At 44.5% G+C, this 14,752-nt stretch overlaps 1 protein-coding gene across 1 annotated transcript in view; it reads right to left on the reverse strand.

Moving 5' to 3' along the window:
• CHRD (chordin) overlaps positions 1-14,752 on the reverse strand; it is a gene marked incomplete at its 5' end in the record, with an annotated part of 61,931 nt that overhangs the window by 34,073 nt on the left and 13,106 nt on the right. The window contains 5 exons of the mRNA XM_081329148.1: positions 400-540; positions 2,414-2,555; positions 2,826-2,922; positions 7,431-7,548; positions 8,911-9,060. Of these exons, the coding sequence (XP_081185274.1) occupies positions 400-540; positions 2,414-2,555; positions 2,826-2,922; positions 7,431-7,548; positions 8,911-9,060 (648 nt within the window). The remainder of the gene's footprint in view (positions 1-399; positions 541-2,413; positions 2,556-2,825; positions 2,923-7,430; positions 7,549-8,910; positions 9,061-14,752) is intronic.

A 14,752-nucleotide genomic window follows, 5' to 3' on the forward strand; every position in this document is an offset into this window, starting at 1 on the left:
AAAGATAGTTTAATTCACATTTGGTCTTTTATTCATCTCCTTGTGATATGGAACCCACACAAAACTCTTGTGGCAGCCCAGTGTTACTGGACTGGACTGGTTCTGTCTTAACTAACTGGATGAGAGAATAGCAGGTTAACAGAGTTGGAAGGGACCTTGGAGGTCTTCTAGTCCAACCCCCTGCTCAGGCAGGAAACCCTATACCATTTCAGACAAATGGCTGTCCAGTCTCTTCTTAAGAGCTTCCAGTGTTGGAGCACCCACAATTTGTGGAGGCAAGTTGTTCCACTGATTAATTGTTCTCACTGTTAGGAAATTTCTCCTTAGTCCTAGGTTGCTTCTCTCCTTGAAGAGAACTTTCTCAGTCATGACTTGCTCCTTCCTTGTGGCCTTGCTCACTTTTTTCTGCCGACTCCAGAAACCCCTTAGTAACCAGGACAAAATGCAGATTGTTCTCTGTGTCGCTCAGGGTGAGCATAGCGATGCCCCCCATGTTAAGATGAGTCGGGTCCACGGACGTCAAGATGGCGCTGAAAGTCTCTGAAAGAACAGAAGAGAATAAATAAGACCTTATTGGGGTGGGTGTTAGTGGCCGGCTCAAATATCTGGAGGTGATTAGAAAGTGGGATTATAGCGACCATCATTTCTTGTTTTCTCTTTTTTTTTCTCTTGAGGATTCAAAGTGGGTCCATTTCCATGTTCTCAGACCTATAAGGTAGTTTGTGAGCCAAAATAAACTCGTGTCAGCCCTCAGGACACAGGTGAGGAAAAAGACACCACAAGAAATATTAGAATTCTACCATATTGACATAGTGTCAACGCTACAAACAAATTTGCTGAAGCCATATCCATTTTTGGTTGCCGCAGAATTGGGAGGGGTGTGTGTGTGTACTTTTAAGTTTAGACAAAACAATAAATTGTCCTGTGGGTACCAAGGTCATTGCTGCCTGAATTTTGGCGGATGTTTCAAACATCCGTTAGAAAGCCCGCCAAAGTAGATAATTGGGGAATGTGATTTATGACATTATTACTGGGGTGGGAAATTTAACTTTGTAACAGTAATCTTTGGAAGGGAACTTCAGCCTTGGTTTCACTTTTGATTGTGCCGATACTTTGTAGACGAATAAATATGTTCTTTAAGTTAACCTCTTGCCTTGAAGTTCTGTTTTTACTGGTCTCATGTATGGGAACCATGACACATAGCCTCTAATGTTAAATTTTTAAAACCTAGCAGTATTTCCTTTTCTATCTCTCTTATATCAAAGACAGGGAAGCCAAAGCAATCTTGAGTTTCTTTCTCACATTTGTCTCTTTTCCTAATAGTTGCTTCTTACTTTTTCACAGCCTTCTCTGTAAACCTTTACATCAGGGGTAGCCAACTTCGGCAATAGTAAGACTTGTGGACTTCAAATGCCACAATTCCCCAGCATGGCTGCCTGAGGAATTCTGGGAGTTGAAGTCCACAAGTCTTAAAGTTGCCGAGATTAGTTTATCCTAAATTTCAACATTCAAACATGGCCTTCACCATTCTGGGTCCCACTGTGTGTCTTGAACTACAAGTCCCAGAATACTTAGCAGCTAGATTCCAATTGCTGAAAATTTCATGAATTGTAGTCCACAAATCCTAGAGTTGCCAAGTTTGGACAACCCTGCTCTGCATCTAGTGAGCTTTTAACCAAATCAAATCTATACCCTAAATTTCAACATTCAAACATGGCCTTCATCATTCTGGGTGCCATTGTGTGTCTTGAACTACAAGTCCCAGGATACTTAGCAGCCAGATCCCAACTCCTGGAATTTCTGGGAGTTGTAGTTTAACACCTGGAAGAAAAGAAAAGCCACAAAGCCAGAGGAGGTCAAGTTCAACCCTGTCAAGGTAATAATTTAACAGCTAAACAGCTTATGTAATGATATAAGAAGATATAATGTAATGCAATGTAATGTAAGGTGGATGATGCAATGATAGGAATGACTCAGCAGGGTCTGTGTCTCTTTAAAAACAAGCAGGATCTGTATCCCTTTAAGAGCCTGAGTATAAAAGGGAAGGGTTTGCTGGAGTGTCTCTCTCTCTCTCTCTCTCTTGTCCGTTTCCTGCTGTAACTGCTGTTTGTTGGAGTTTGCTGTATTACCACGTGTATGTATATTGTTCCTGGTGTATGATATTGTAGATAGTGTAATATAAATCACCATTTAATACAAAGCACTGTTTACTGTATTTACTCCTGGGTTATCTCAGCGCAATAAGACTGTGCATGCTCTGACAAACCCTTATTTAGGTTGGCCCAGGCAGCTTGAGATGATATTCTATTTTAAGGATGCCTTCTCTTTTGAACCAGATTTGTGGACTCTTTGTGTGACTTGGAAGGTTAAAAAGTTCCCCAAGATAACCATGGCTACCTAAACCACAGATTACCTGCAAAGAGAGCCCGATGCTTGACAATCTGGCCTTGAACCTGCCCTGCAGGATGAGTCTGGGTGATCAGGGTGATGCGCATTTGATCCACCTTCAACATTCGGATGGAGGCCTTCTGCAAATTCCGCCACATGCCACAGATCTAGGAAAGAAGAAAAGACGAGGACTGAGGAGAAAGCATGGAATGAAACCCGGGGGCCCCCAAACCAATAATCAAGGCTCACTGTATTGCACTGTAATGCACTGCAATGTGCAGTGGAGGAATTCCCTCCAGGAAACAATGGGAGAGACTCCTATAGAGAAAAGGAGAGTGCCGTGTGTCTCACATTGTAGAGGGTCCCCTAGCAGGTGGGACTAGAAGACCTCCAAGGCCCCTTCCAGCTCTATTCTGAACTGATTGAAGTCCACTTACCATACCATCTTGGAAGATGGTGCCCTGTTGTACGGGATGTTCAAAAAGGACAGTCCCGTCTGGCTCTGAGAAACGGACACGGATTGGCTGGCTCAGCCTAGACAAGAAGGAGAGGATGTGAACAGAATTTAGCACTTCAATAATAGGAATATTTATTTTGTTTTATTTTATTGAGTTTCCTGAAACTGTACCTATACCATTTCAGACAAGTGGTTGTCCAGTCTCTTCTTAAAAGCCTCCAGTGATGGAGCACCCATGATTTCTGGTGGCAAGCTGTTCCACTGGTTAATTGTTCTCCCGGTTAAGAACTTTCTCCTTAATTCCAGGCTGTTTCTCTCTTTGATTAGTTTCCATCCATTGTTCCTTGTCTTGCCTTCTGGTGCTTTGGAAAATCCGTTGACTCTCTCCTCTTTGTGGCAGCCCCTCAAATACTGGAATATTGCTATCACATCCCCCCCACTAGTCCTTCTCTTCTCTAGACTGGCCATACCCAATTCCCATCTAACTTTAAAATTTGTTGTTGTTGTTAGTTGCGAAGTTGTGTCCGACCCATCGCGACCCCATGGACGTTTCTCCAGGCCTTCCTGTCCTCTACCATCTTCTGGAGTCCATTTAAGCTCATGCCTACTGCTTCAGTGACTCCATCCAGCCACCTCATTCTCTGTCGTCCCCTTCTTCTCTTGCCCTCAACCTTTCCCAGCATTAGGCTCTTCCCCAGGGAGTCCTTCCTTCTCATTAGGTGGTCAAAGTATTTGAGTTTCAACTACAGGATCTGGCCTTCTAAAGAGCAGTCAGGGTTGATCTCCTCTAGGACTGACCGGTTTGATGGCCTTGCAGTCCAAGGGACTCGCAGGAGTCTTCTCCAGCACCATAGTTCAAAGGCCTCAATTCTTTGGCGCTCGGCCTTTCTTATGGTCCAACTTTCACAGCCATACATTGCAACTGGGAAGACCGTAGCCTTGACTCTACGCACTTTTGTTGGCCGGGTGATGTCTCTGCTTTTTAGTGTGCTGTCTAGATTTGCCATGGCTTTCCTCCCTAGGAGCAAGCGTCTTTTAATTTCTTGGCTGCAGTCCCTGGCTGCAGTGATTTTGGAGCCCAGGAAAATAAAATCTGTCACTACCTCCATTTCTTCCCCATCTATTTGCCCAGAATTGAGAGGGCCGGATGCCATGATCTTGGTTTTCTTAATGTTTAGTTTCAACCCAACTTTTGCACTCTCCTTCTTCACTTCACTTTAAAATAAAAAAAAAAATTTTTAAAAAAGGGTGCGCTTTCAGAGAGGTCAGATCACCGCTAAAGAGTTAGAGACAAAGACCGCTCTTTCCCCAACGCTCCCCAAAACCGTGCAAATCTTTACATACAGGTGAAACTCGAAAAATTAGAATATCATGCAAAAGTTCATTTATTTCAGTAATGCAACTTAAAAGGGGAAACTAATATATGAGATAGACTCATTACATGCAAAGCAAGATAGTTCAAGCCGTGATTTGTCATAATTGTGATGATTATGGCGTACAGCTCATGAAAACCCCAAATCCACAATCTCAGAAAATTAGAATATTACATGCAATCAATAAAACAAGGAGTGTACATGGAACAATATCGGACCTCTGAAAAGTATAAGCATGCATATGTACTCAGTACTTGGTTTGGGCCCCTTTTGCAGCAATTACTGCCTCAATGCGGCATGGCATGGAAGCTATCAGCCTGTGGCACTGCTGAGGTGTTATGGAAGACCAGGATGCTTCAATTGCGGCCTTCAGCTCTTCTGCATTGTTCGGTCTCATGTCTCTCATCTTTCTCTTGGCAATACCCCATAGATTCTCTATGGGGTTCAGGTCAGGCGAGTTTGCTGGCCAATCAAGCACAGTAATCCCACGGTCATTGAACCAGGTTTTGGTGCTTTTGGCAGTGTGGGCAGGTGCCAAGTCCTGCTGGAAAATGAAGTCAGCATCCCCATAAAGCTCGTCTGCGGAAGGAAGTGCTCCAAAATCTCCTGGTAGACGGCTGCGTTGACCCTGGACTTAATGAAGCACAGTGGACCAACACCAGCAGATGACATGGCTCCCCAAATCAACACAGACTGTGGAAACTTCACACTGGACTTCAAGCATCTTGCAGTGTGTGCCTCTCCATTTTTCCTCCAGACTCTGGGTCCTTGGTTTCCAAATGAGATGCAAAAGTTGCTCTCATAAGAAAAGAGGACTTTGGACCTCTGAGCAACAGACCAGGTCTATTTTTCTTTAGCCCAGGTAAGACGCTTCTGACGTTGTTTGTTGTTCAGGAGCGGCTTGACAAGAGGAATACGACATTTGAAGCCCATGTCCAGGATCCGTCTGTGTGTGGTGGCTCTTGATGCACTGACTCCAGCCTCAGTCCACTCCTTGTGAAAGTCCCCAACACTTTTGAATGGCCTTTTCCTGACAATCCTCTCCAGGCTGCGGTCATCCCTGCTGCTTGTGCACCTTTTTCTTCCACACTTTTCCCTTCCACATAACTTTCTATTAATGTGCTTTGATACAGCACTTGGGGAACATCCAACTTCTTTTGCAATTACCTTTTGAGGCTTTCCCTCCTTATGGAGGGTGTCAATGATGGTTTTCTGCACAACTGTCAGGTCAGCAGTCTTCCCCATGATTGTGATTCCTACTGAACCAGACTGAGAAACCATTTAAAGGCTCAGGAACCCTTTGCAGGTGTTATGGCTTAATTAGCTGATTAGAGTGGGACACTTTGAGCCTAGAATATTGCACCTTCTCACAATATTCTAATTTTCTGAGATTGTGGATTTGGGGTTTTCATGAGCTGTAAGCCATAATCATCACAATTATGACAAATCACGGCCTGAACTATCTTGCTTTGCGTGTAATGAGTCTATCTCTTATATTAGTTTCCCCTTTTAAGTTGCATTACTGAAATAAATGAACTTTTGCACGATATTCTAATTTTTCGAGTTTCACCTGTAAATAAATAAAGGAAAACAGGGCTTTTGGCAGCCAAAAACAATTCCTCTCCCCGCTTCTGCCCCCCACCCCCCAAACAAATCCTCTCCAAAGGCAGAGGGAGCTTCTAGGCTTCTCTGGGGTTGAGAAGCTGTCGTGTTTTGGCCTTGCTGGGAATCATAACAACCACGAACGAACGCTGCTATGGGGATCAGAGTGCACATGTGGAAATTAGTCATCACTTGGCTATGCAAAGGCCTGAGGGGGGGAAACGGGGGGGGGGTTTGGGGGAGAGACACGATGTGTCCCTGCACTACAGAGGCTGTGTGCAGTTCAGCTCGTGCAGTGAACTGAAGGCAGATTTCGTAATTGGGGGAGGAGGGGTTAATCAATCAACATCGACACCCCCTCCCCATCTGCTTCCCCAGCCATGCGCCAGGCAGAGATAGAGAAAACCCCCACGAAAGAGTAAGAGTAAGCAGAGGCTGAAGGGCTGGGAGGATAAAGCACCCAAATTGTTCATTGGACCGTGACCCCTCTTTCCCCCCCCACTTCTCGTCCTCTCTCCCTCCCCCTTCCCCACCCTTCTGGCTTTCCAATTTGTATTTAGTCATCCTCATCCTAACTGTAGGGGGGGGGGAGTGGGGGAAATGCTTTGGACCAGGGATGAATCTGCTGCAAAGCCAAGCTAGAATTCTCCAGCGCCTGGTGTTTCCGGTAAAGCAATTGGAGAAACACGGCTGCTTATTAGAATGGAGTACAGTGTACAAGGATGAAGAAAGGGTGTGTGTGTGTGTGTGTGTGTGTGTGTGTGTGTGTGTGTGTGTGTTGGTGGTGGAGAGGACAGCGGCTGAACTTAAACCCAAGGAGGAGTTTTGCATTTATCTTCTCGTGGGATCAGTTCAGGTGTTCTGCTAAGCATGTCTAGCTGGGGAATTCTGGGAGGTGAGGTCTTAAAGTTGCCAAGGTTGGGCATCCCATTGGCAGCTTCTCCCTGGCTGAAGTTGTTAAAGCCAGGGGTAGGTGGTCACCGTTCATCGTGGCATCAGGCAGATCCCTACACTGACCCAGCAGGTTCAACTAAATGACCTTTAAAGTCCCTTCCAGCTCATACGTTTTGTGATTCTTCCGTTTTGTCTTGAACGGAATGGGTTGGGTCTGGCCGCTTATGGGAAATTCCTCCACCCCATCTCTATGCATAAAGGCCTGGAGACTAAAACATATGAAGAACGGTTGCAGGAAGTGGGTATGGCCAGTCTGGAGAAAAGAAGGCCCAGGGGGGACATGACAGCAATGTTGCAGTATCTGAGGGGCTGCCACAAAGAAGGGGGAGTCAAGCTATTCTCCAAAGCACTTGAAGGCAGGACAAGAAGCAACGGATGGAAACTACTCAAGGAGAGAAGCAACCTGGAATTAAGGAGAAACTTCCTAACAGTGAGGACAATTAACCAGTGGAGTGACTTGCCTTCAGAAGCTGTGGGCGCTCCATCACTGGAGGTTTTTAAGAAGACACCAGACAGTCACTTGTCTGAAATGGTATAGGTCCTCCTGCTTGAGTAGGGGGCTGGACTAGAAGACCTCCAAGGTCCCATCCCAGCTCTATTCTGATTCTGAATCTACAGGGGGACATTAGACGGAGACACGAGGGAGACTCGCCCACCTTTCATAGTTAATGGAGAAGATCAGATGCAACTGCGTGAAAGTGAATCTGGCTTTGGCCACTGCGCTGGTTGCAGCCCCCTTCGGATCTGAGCCTCCGATCAGCAACGCCACAAAATCTGAGAAACCAAAAAAGAAGTTGGTGTGATCTGACATTGCACACAACCTGGAAATAAATTCACGTACACAGTCTTTATTCTTTAAATACAGATAGTCCTTGACTTACGAACGATCGCTTAGTGGCAGTTCAAAGGAATGGTGGACCTTTCTTGGGGGTACTTCCAATCCAGATTTGAAATTACGACGGTTGGAGGGTTCTGACTGTACAGGTAGTCCTCGATGTACGGCCACAATTGAGCCCAGAATTTATGTTGCTAAGTGAGACCTTTGTTCAGTGAGTTTTATCCCATTTTACGACTTTTCTTGTGGAAGCCAATCACTGCAGCTGTTAAGTTAGTAACACGGTTGTTAAGTGAAGCTGGCTTCCTCAGTGATATTGCTCGTCATTTGAGGTCGCAAAAGGGGATCGCAGGACCTTGGGACACGGCAACCGTCGTAAGTATGAACCACTGGCCAAGCATCCGAATTTCGATCACGTGACCGTGGGGATGCTGCAAAGGGCGTAAGTGTGAAAAACGGTCATAAGTCCCTTTTTTTCAGTCCCATTGTAACTTTGAACGGTCGCTAAATGAACTGTTGTAAGTTGAGGACTACCTGTGCTTGGTGGGCTATATTCGGTTTGGAGAGGCACAGGGTACAACTGAGCCCAGAATTTCCGTTGCTAAGTGAGACAGTTGCTAAGCAGTTCTGCCCCGCTTCACGACCTTTCTTGACACAGTTTGTTCCCTGAATAAGTGCAGTTGTTAAGTTAGCAACACAGTTGTTAATTAAGTGAATCTGGATTCCCCGTTGATTTTGCTTGTCAGAAGTTCGCGAGAGGGGATCACGTGATCCCGGGATAGTGCAACCGTCATAAATATGGACTGGTTGCTAAGGATCTGAATGTAAATCACATGACTTTCCTGGATCAAGAGGTCACAAAAGGGAATCCCTGTATGAACCATTGGCCAAGCATCCAAATTTCAAGCAGGTTTATGATCGATGGGGATGCTGCAATGGTTATAAGTGTGAAAAATGGTTGTAAGTCACTTTTTCAAGTGCCATTGTAACTTCGAACGGTCATTAAACAAACTGTTGTAAGTTGAGGACTACCAGCCCTGAATGCGTCTGGAAGATAAAAGTCTGTAACACTACATCCTATGGTTACACACAAACACACACACACACACACACACACACACAGTGGTGGGATTCAAATAGGTGAACAACCGGTTCTCTGCTTGGATGCCGCTTCTGGAAGTCCATTCTGGGCCTGGGCAACAAAAAATTAGCTACGGGTTCTGCCGAACTGGTGCGAACCAGATGAATCCCACCACTGTACGCATCCTGGAATCAGGTCCTGGGCCCCAGCTGACCCATACCTATCTGGCTGTCGTCTCGGATCAAGTCCTCAGAGCTGAAGTAGGCCCGGTCGTTGTAGTTCCTGTGTAAGCCATCTTCTCTCTCCTGAAAGTATTCCATCTTGTCAAACAGCTGCTGCTCATATCTTTTCTCCAGGGCGTTGGCAGGGGCTGCATGAGGAGAACAGAAAGAGAGAGGAAGCATCAAAAATAAGAGCCATCTGCACACAGGGTGTCCTCGACTTACGACCACAATCGAGGCCGGGAGTTTTGTTGTTTAGTGAGACGTTTGTTAAGTGAATTCTGCTCCACTTTACCACCTTCCTTGCCGCCGTTGTTAAGTGAATCACCACAGTGGTTAAATTGGTCACACGGTTGTTAAGTGAATCTGGTTTTCCCGTCGCAAAAGGGGGTGTGTCACATGACCCTGGGACACTGCGACGGTCATAAATGTGATCCAGCTCCTAAACATCACGTGATTATGGGGATGCTGCAGTGGTCTTAAGTGTGAAAAACCGCCATCAAACAGTCACTAAATGAACTGTTGAAAGTCAAGGAGTACCTACATCTGTTCCGTGAAGTATACTGATTAACAGTTTGCTTCAGGAGCCAGCTCAAGATGCTAGTTTTGACCTTCAAGTCCTTTCTGCAGTGGTGGGATTCAGCCGGTTCACACCATTTCGTCAGAACCGGTTCCTAATTTTTTGTTGCCCAGGCCCAGAACGGACTTCTGGAAGTGGCATCAACACAGAGAACCGGTTGTTCGCGTATTTGAATCCCACCACTGCCTTCACGGCATGGGACTGGCTATTCTTCCCATTGCACCTGTCCATCCCATCAGATCCTGCCATGGAGTTACACAAGAGACCCCTGTGGCACCTACTCTGCGGAAACATTATTCCTCAAGGTGAGTGTTATGTATTGGGCTTGTGGTGTTACACCACGTGTTGCTGGAGAGGCTAACGGCTCTCCAGCAACTCAGACAAGCTGTCTCCAGTCCTGCAATTGGTTAGCCCTGGAGGCAAGAGTGGGTTCAACCCTATTGGCTGCCACCTAGGGGCTAGACTATATATTGTGGCTGGTTGCGGCCCAAGCCTCCAGTACAGTTCCAGCAAGAATAAAAGCATGAGTTAGTCTGTACTCAGCCTCATGTCATCATTCCTGCTCCCAAGAGCCCACGACTTAACAGTGAGGAGGGCACCATCTCTGCCCTTTTTCTAGATGTCCCTCAAAACCTGCTTGTGCTGACAGCCCAAAATGATTTCCCATGACAACAATGTAGAAAAGTCATTTCTTCCAGGAAATGTTTCAAGCTGCTAAGAGTAGGCAAAGCCTGGAGATTTCCAGGGTGGTCCAATCTTGGTTAAACGGTTTCAAAACCAGCCAAGGAGAGCTAACCATTGCCACCCAGCCTTATAGTGCCATGGTATGAAATAATAATAACAACTAGATAAACAATGGCTCTTTGCAGTTTATCATTCCAGAGAGGATTTCCTTATCAGATCCCTTAATGACTGCAACAACAGCAGAGCCTCTGAAGTACTTGAAAACGTCTTAAAACTTCAGGGAAATATTCAGAGGTGTATCTGCCTTGAAAGTAGCCTTTGTTGAACTGTGCGGCACAGTCAAACATCAGGAGCTGACCCTGGAAGAAATTATGACCTAATTTTGCATAAAAGTCATAAAATGCTTTTTATAAAATCTGCCAATTTTTTTTTCAATTCCACAGTAGTCAGGGATCCTAGAATTTGGATGCATTTCGTACGTTTGCACACTGAAGTGACTCGGTTGACAAAGTTTTACCCTACGCTGCCTGTTTCACCCAATTAAAGATTATAGACACGAGACTTCTGGTTGATAAATGCGTGGATGAGGGGAATAAAAGCCTCTCTTTCCCCCTAGTGTGAAAACAAAAAATAAGGCAGGTTGAGGAAACAGCATTTGAACCACAGGACACAAGAAGAGAAAAAGAAGAGAGCTTAGAAGGACAGAGTCGGAAGGGACCTTGGAGGACATCTAGTCCAACCCCCTGCTCAGGTAGGAAACCCTATACCATTCCAGACAAATAGCTGTCTAGTCTCTTCTTGAAAACCACCAGTGATGGAGCATCCACAGCTTCTGGAGGCAGGTTGTTCCACTGATTAACTGTTCTCACTGTCAGGAAATTTCTCCTTAAATTCTAAGTTCGTTCTCTCCTTGATAAGTTTCTGTCTGTTATTTCTTGTCCTGCCCTCAGGTGCTTTGGAGAGTAGCTTGACTCCCTCTTCTTTGGGGCAGCCCCTCAGATATTGGAGCACTGCTATCATGTCACCCCTAGTCCTTCTTTTCATTAAACTAGACCTACCCGATTCCTGCAAGTTCTTCATATGGTTTAGCCTCCAGTCCCCTGATCATCTTTATTGCTCTTCTCTGCACTCTTTCTAGAATCTCCACATCGTTTTTGTACGGCGGTCACCAAAACTGGATGCAGTAGATCAGGGGTCTTCAAACTTGGCCCTTTTATGACTCGTGGACTTCAACTCCCAGAATTCCTCAGCCAGCGTGCCTGGCTGAGGAATTCTGGGAGTTGAAGTCCAAGTTCGAAGACCCCTGCAGTAGATAGAAACGACAGCTCCCCCAGACACCCACCAACGATCTTCTGTTTCAAAATAAGACCCGCATCCTTCTTCATACAGTTACACACGTGCTGGGCAGACGTACAAAAGAATCGAGACGCCGCTATTATAGGCCTTGGGTCTGGTATATGGGGCCAATGCTGGGACTGAATTGCCCCAATATCTCTGGGGAAAAGAGGCAGAAAAAGGGGTTTCCCAACACTTGTAGGGTGTGTGTGTGTGTGTGTGTGTGTGTGTGTATGTGTCCCTGGATTCCCGCTCATTTCCCACAGAGCAGCGTCAGGATGGAGAATCCCACATGTGAAAGGAACGGGGAGAATTTACGGCCTCCAACTCTGATGATTCATGCTGCCCAAAGGTGTTTTTTATTTATGATTTTCAAACGCATGTTTGGGTGGCATTTTGTAAATGGCTAGGCAAGAGGCCACAGGCCGCAGGCTTCAGATGGAAGCAAAACCTCCTTGTGCAATCCACCACAACAGGACAAGGTCTGCCTTTCACTCCGCTTCCCTCGTACTCCCAAGTAAAATACCCCGAACGTGAAATCAACATGTCCAAACCAAATGGCGGTGATTTTGTCGTGTCAGCAAAGTAACTGAGGATTCGGAGCCGGGAGGAAAGAGTGACAGTCCTCTCCTTGCTCTGATTCAGACTTGTGACGATTTCTCTTTAGACACGCGATCCTCCGAACACCAAGTGAGTTCGACATTTCTGTTGCTAAACCAGACTGCTGTGAAGCGAATTCACACACACACACACACAAACAACGTTTTATGATTTTTCTTGCCACAGTTGTTTCAGTCAATCGCTGCAGTTGTTAACTCAGTAACACGGTTGTTAAGTGAATCCAGATTCCCCATTGACTTCACTGGTCAGAAGGTCGCAAAAGGGGGATCGCAGGACACCGCAACCGTCACAAATATGAGTCAGTTGACAAACACCTGAATTTTGATCCCGTGACTACGGGGACGCTACACCCGTTGTAAGTCCTCCCGCTGGGCCCCCGATTACGACAAGAAGGGTTCCGTATGCAGCTGTCGGGTAGGTGGGCAGACCACGGCAAAACATGGACATGTGGTCCTCGACTTATGACCACAGCGGAATACAAAATTCATGTTGCTAAACGAGACAGTTGTTAAGTGGGTTTTGCCTCATTTTATGACCTTTCCTGCCACCGCTGTTAAAGGAATCACCGCAGTTGATAAATTAGCCACACGGTTGTGAAGTGGATCTGGCTTCCCCATTGACTTTGCTTGTCAGAAGGTCGCAAAAGGGGATCACGTGATCCCCTGAACACTGCAACTGTTATAAATATGAGTCGGTTGCCAAGGGTCTGGTTTTTGATCACGTGACTGTAACGGTCGTAAGTCTGAAAAAGAGGCCGTAAGTCAACTTTTTTTCAATGCCATTGTCACTTTGAATGGTCACTAAATGAATGGTTGCAAGTTGAGGGCTCCCTGTAAAGCCAAACCAGATTGGACTTGTCCAATCTCAGTTGGATCTTCTTTAATTCCACATAACCACACGGGTTGACGTGAGGAACTTCAGATTATGTTGGGTAGTAATTCCCACCATGTATCCTCACTGGCCCTATTTGCTAAGCTGGAAAAAGGATTCCCACACATCCGGCATCAACAATCTGTGGCAATATCAGGAAGCCAAATGAGAAAGCCATGTTCTTTTATTTTCTTACTGGCCTTATTCAGTGTCGTAGGTAGTCCTTGTCTTACAAAATTCATGTAGCGACCATGCAAACTTACAACGCCCCTGAAAAAAAAGTGATTTATGACCATTTTTCACACTTACGACCACACATCCTCCACAGACACAAGATCAAAATTCAGGCACTTGGCGACTGGCTCGTATTTCTGACGACTGCTATGTCCCTGGGGTCATGTCATCCCCTTTTGCGACCTTCTGACAAGGTCAGAATTTCACGAAAAAAGCTGTGACAAAAAGCGTTGTAAAATGGGGCAAAACTCACTTAACAACTGTCTCATTTAGCAACAGAAAATTGTGGCCATAAGTTAAGGACTACCTGTAGTTTTAGGAAAAAATGGTGCTAAGTAATACCACTGGAGAACATTATCATTACAGCAATAATCATTACTTATCAAATGATAAGGATAATAAAAATTTCATCCTCCTTCCCAAAGACCTACAAATATCAGGAAGTGGAAGACTGTCATTATGGGGAAGAATTGGAGGTGATGGCTACTTTTACTTCTAGTTTCTTTAGCATATGCAAATGAGTTGCACATGCTGATTTTAAATTATTTAAAAGGATCAAGCCTGCAAAATGTACATGAAAAATACAATTTTTCAGATATAAATTATATCTGAAAATTATAAATTATATCAAATATATATATTTGAAATAAAGTTAATATAGTTTTGTTTATACATTTTGTTTATCTGGGTTTATAAAGTGGGTTTGAAAGTTGGTAAAGTATTATTGAAAGTGAATTTTAATGTATGTATGCTAGGAGGAAAAAAAGAGTAATTTTTTTTAAAAAAGATGTGTTAGAACCTAGTCATTTCAGAAATGTTTTTAAAGAAAAGTTTAATGTTTTAAAATTTAGAAAAAGTATTTCTTTTCCTTTAGGGGTAAAAAAATTTTTTTGAAAGAATATACTGAATTTTATTAATATGAATTAAGATAGCTTATAAATATTAATGAAACGGAAATACATATTAGTTCCCACAACAAGGAACAGCCGAGATTGTTAAATCGATTCTTTTATTCAAAGAAGAGAATATATTTAATTTTGTTTCTACTTGGAAATTGCTTCCAGACTGTGTGCTTGTAATTGGAAAAAATGAAATTTTGTCTTTGTTTCTATGGATTAGATAGGTTTGCTATTATAGAAATGGATAGTATATACTATTGTATAAAAATAAAAAGTTGGTAAATGTTATTACCTTCTAGTGTCCCAAAGACAGTTGGAAGTCAATGGCTTTTTTCTTTTTCCATTCCTATTCCACATTTTTCTCTTTTTCCCTTTTTCCTTCCCCTAGTTTTCCATTACTTCTTATTTCCATTAAGTATTGGAACACTGCCACCATGTCACCCCTAGTCCTTCTTTTCATTAGACTAGGCTGAGGGGTAGGCAACCTTGGCTCTTTTATGACTTGTGGACTTCAACTCCCAGAATTCCTGAGCCAGCCACGCTGAGGGAAAAGGGAGAGATTCCTGAGCCAGCCACGCTGAGGGAAAAGGGAGTTTTTTCCAAGCTGAGCCATGCTGG

This window comes from Vipera berus, assembly GCF_964194415.1.
Source record: "Vipera berus genome assembly, chromosome: 5".
Taxonomy (NCBI): domain Eukaryota; kingdom Metazoa; phylum Chordata; class Lepidosauria; order Squamata; family Viperidae; genus Vipera; species Vipera berus.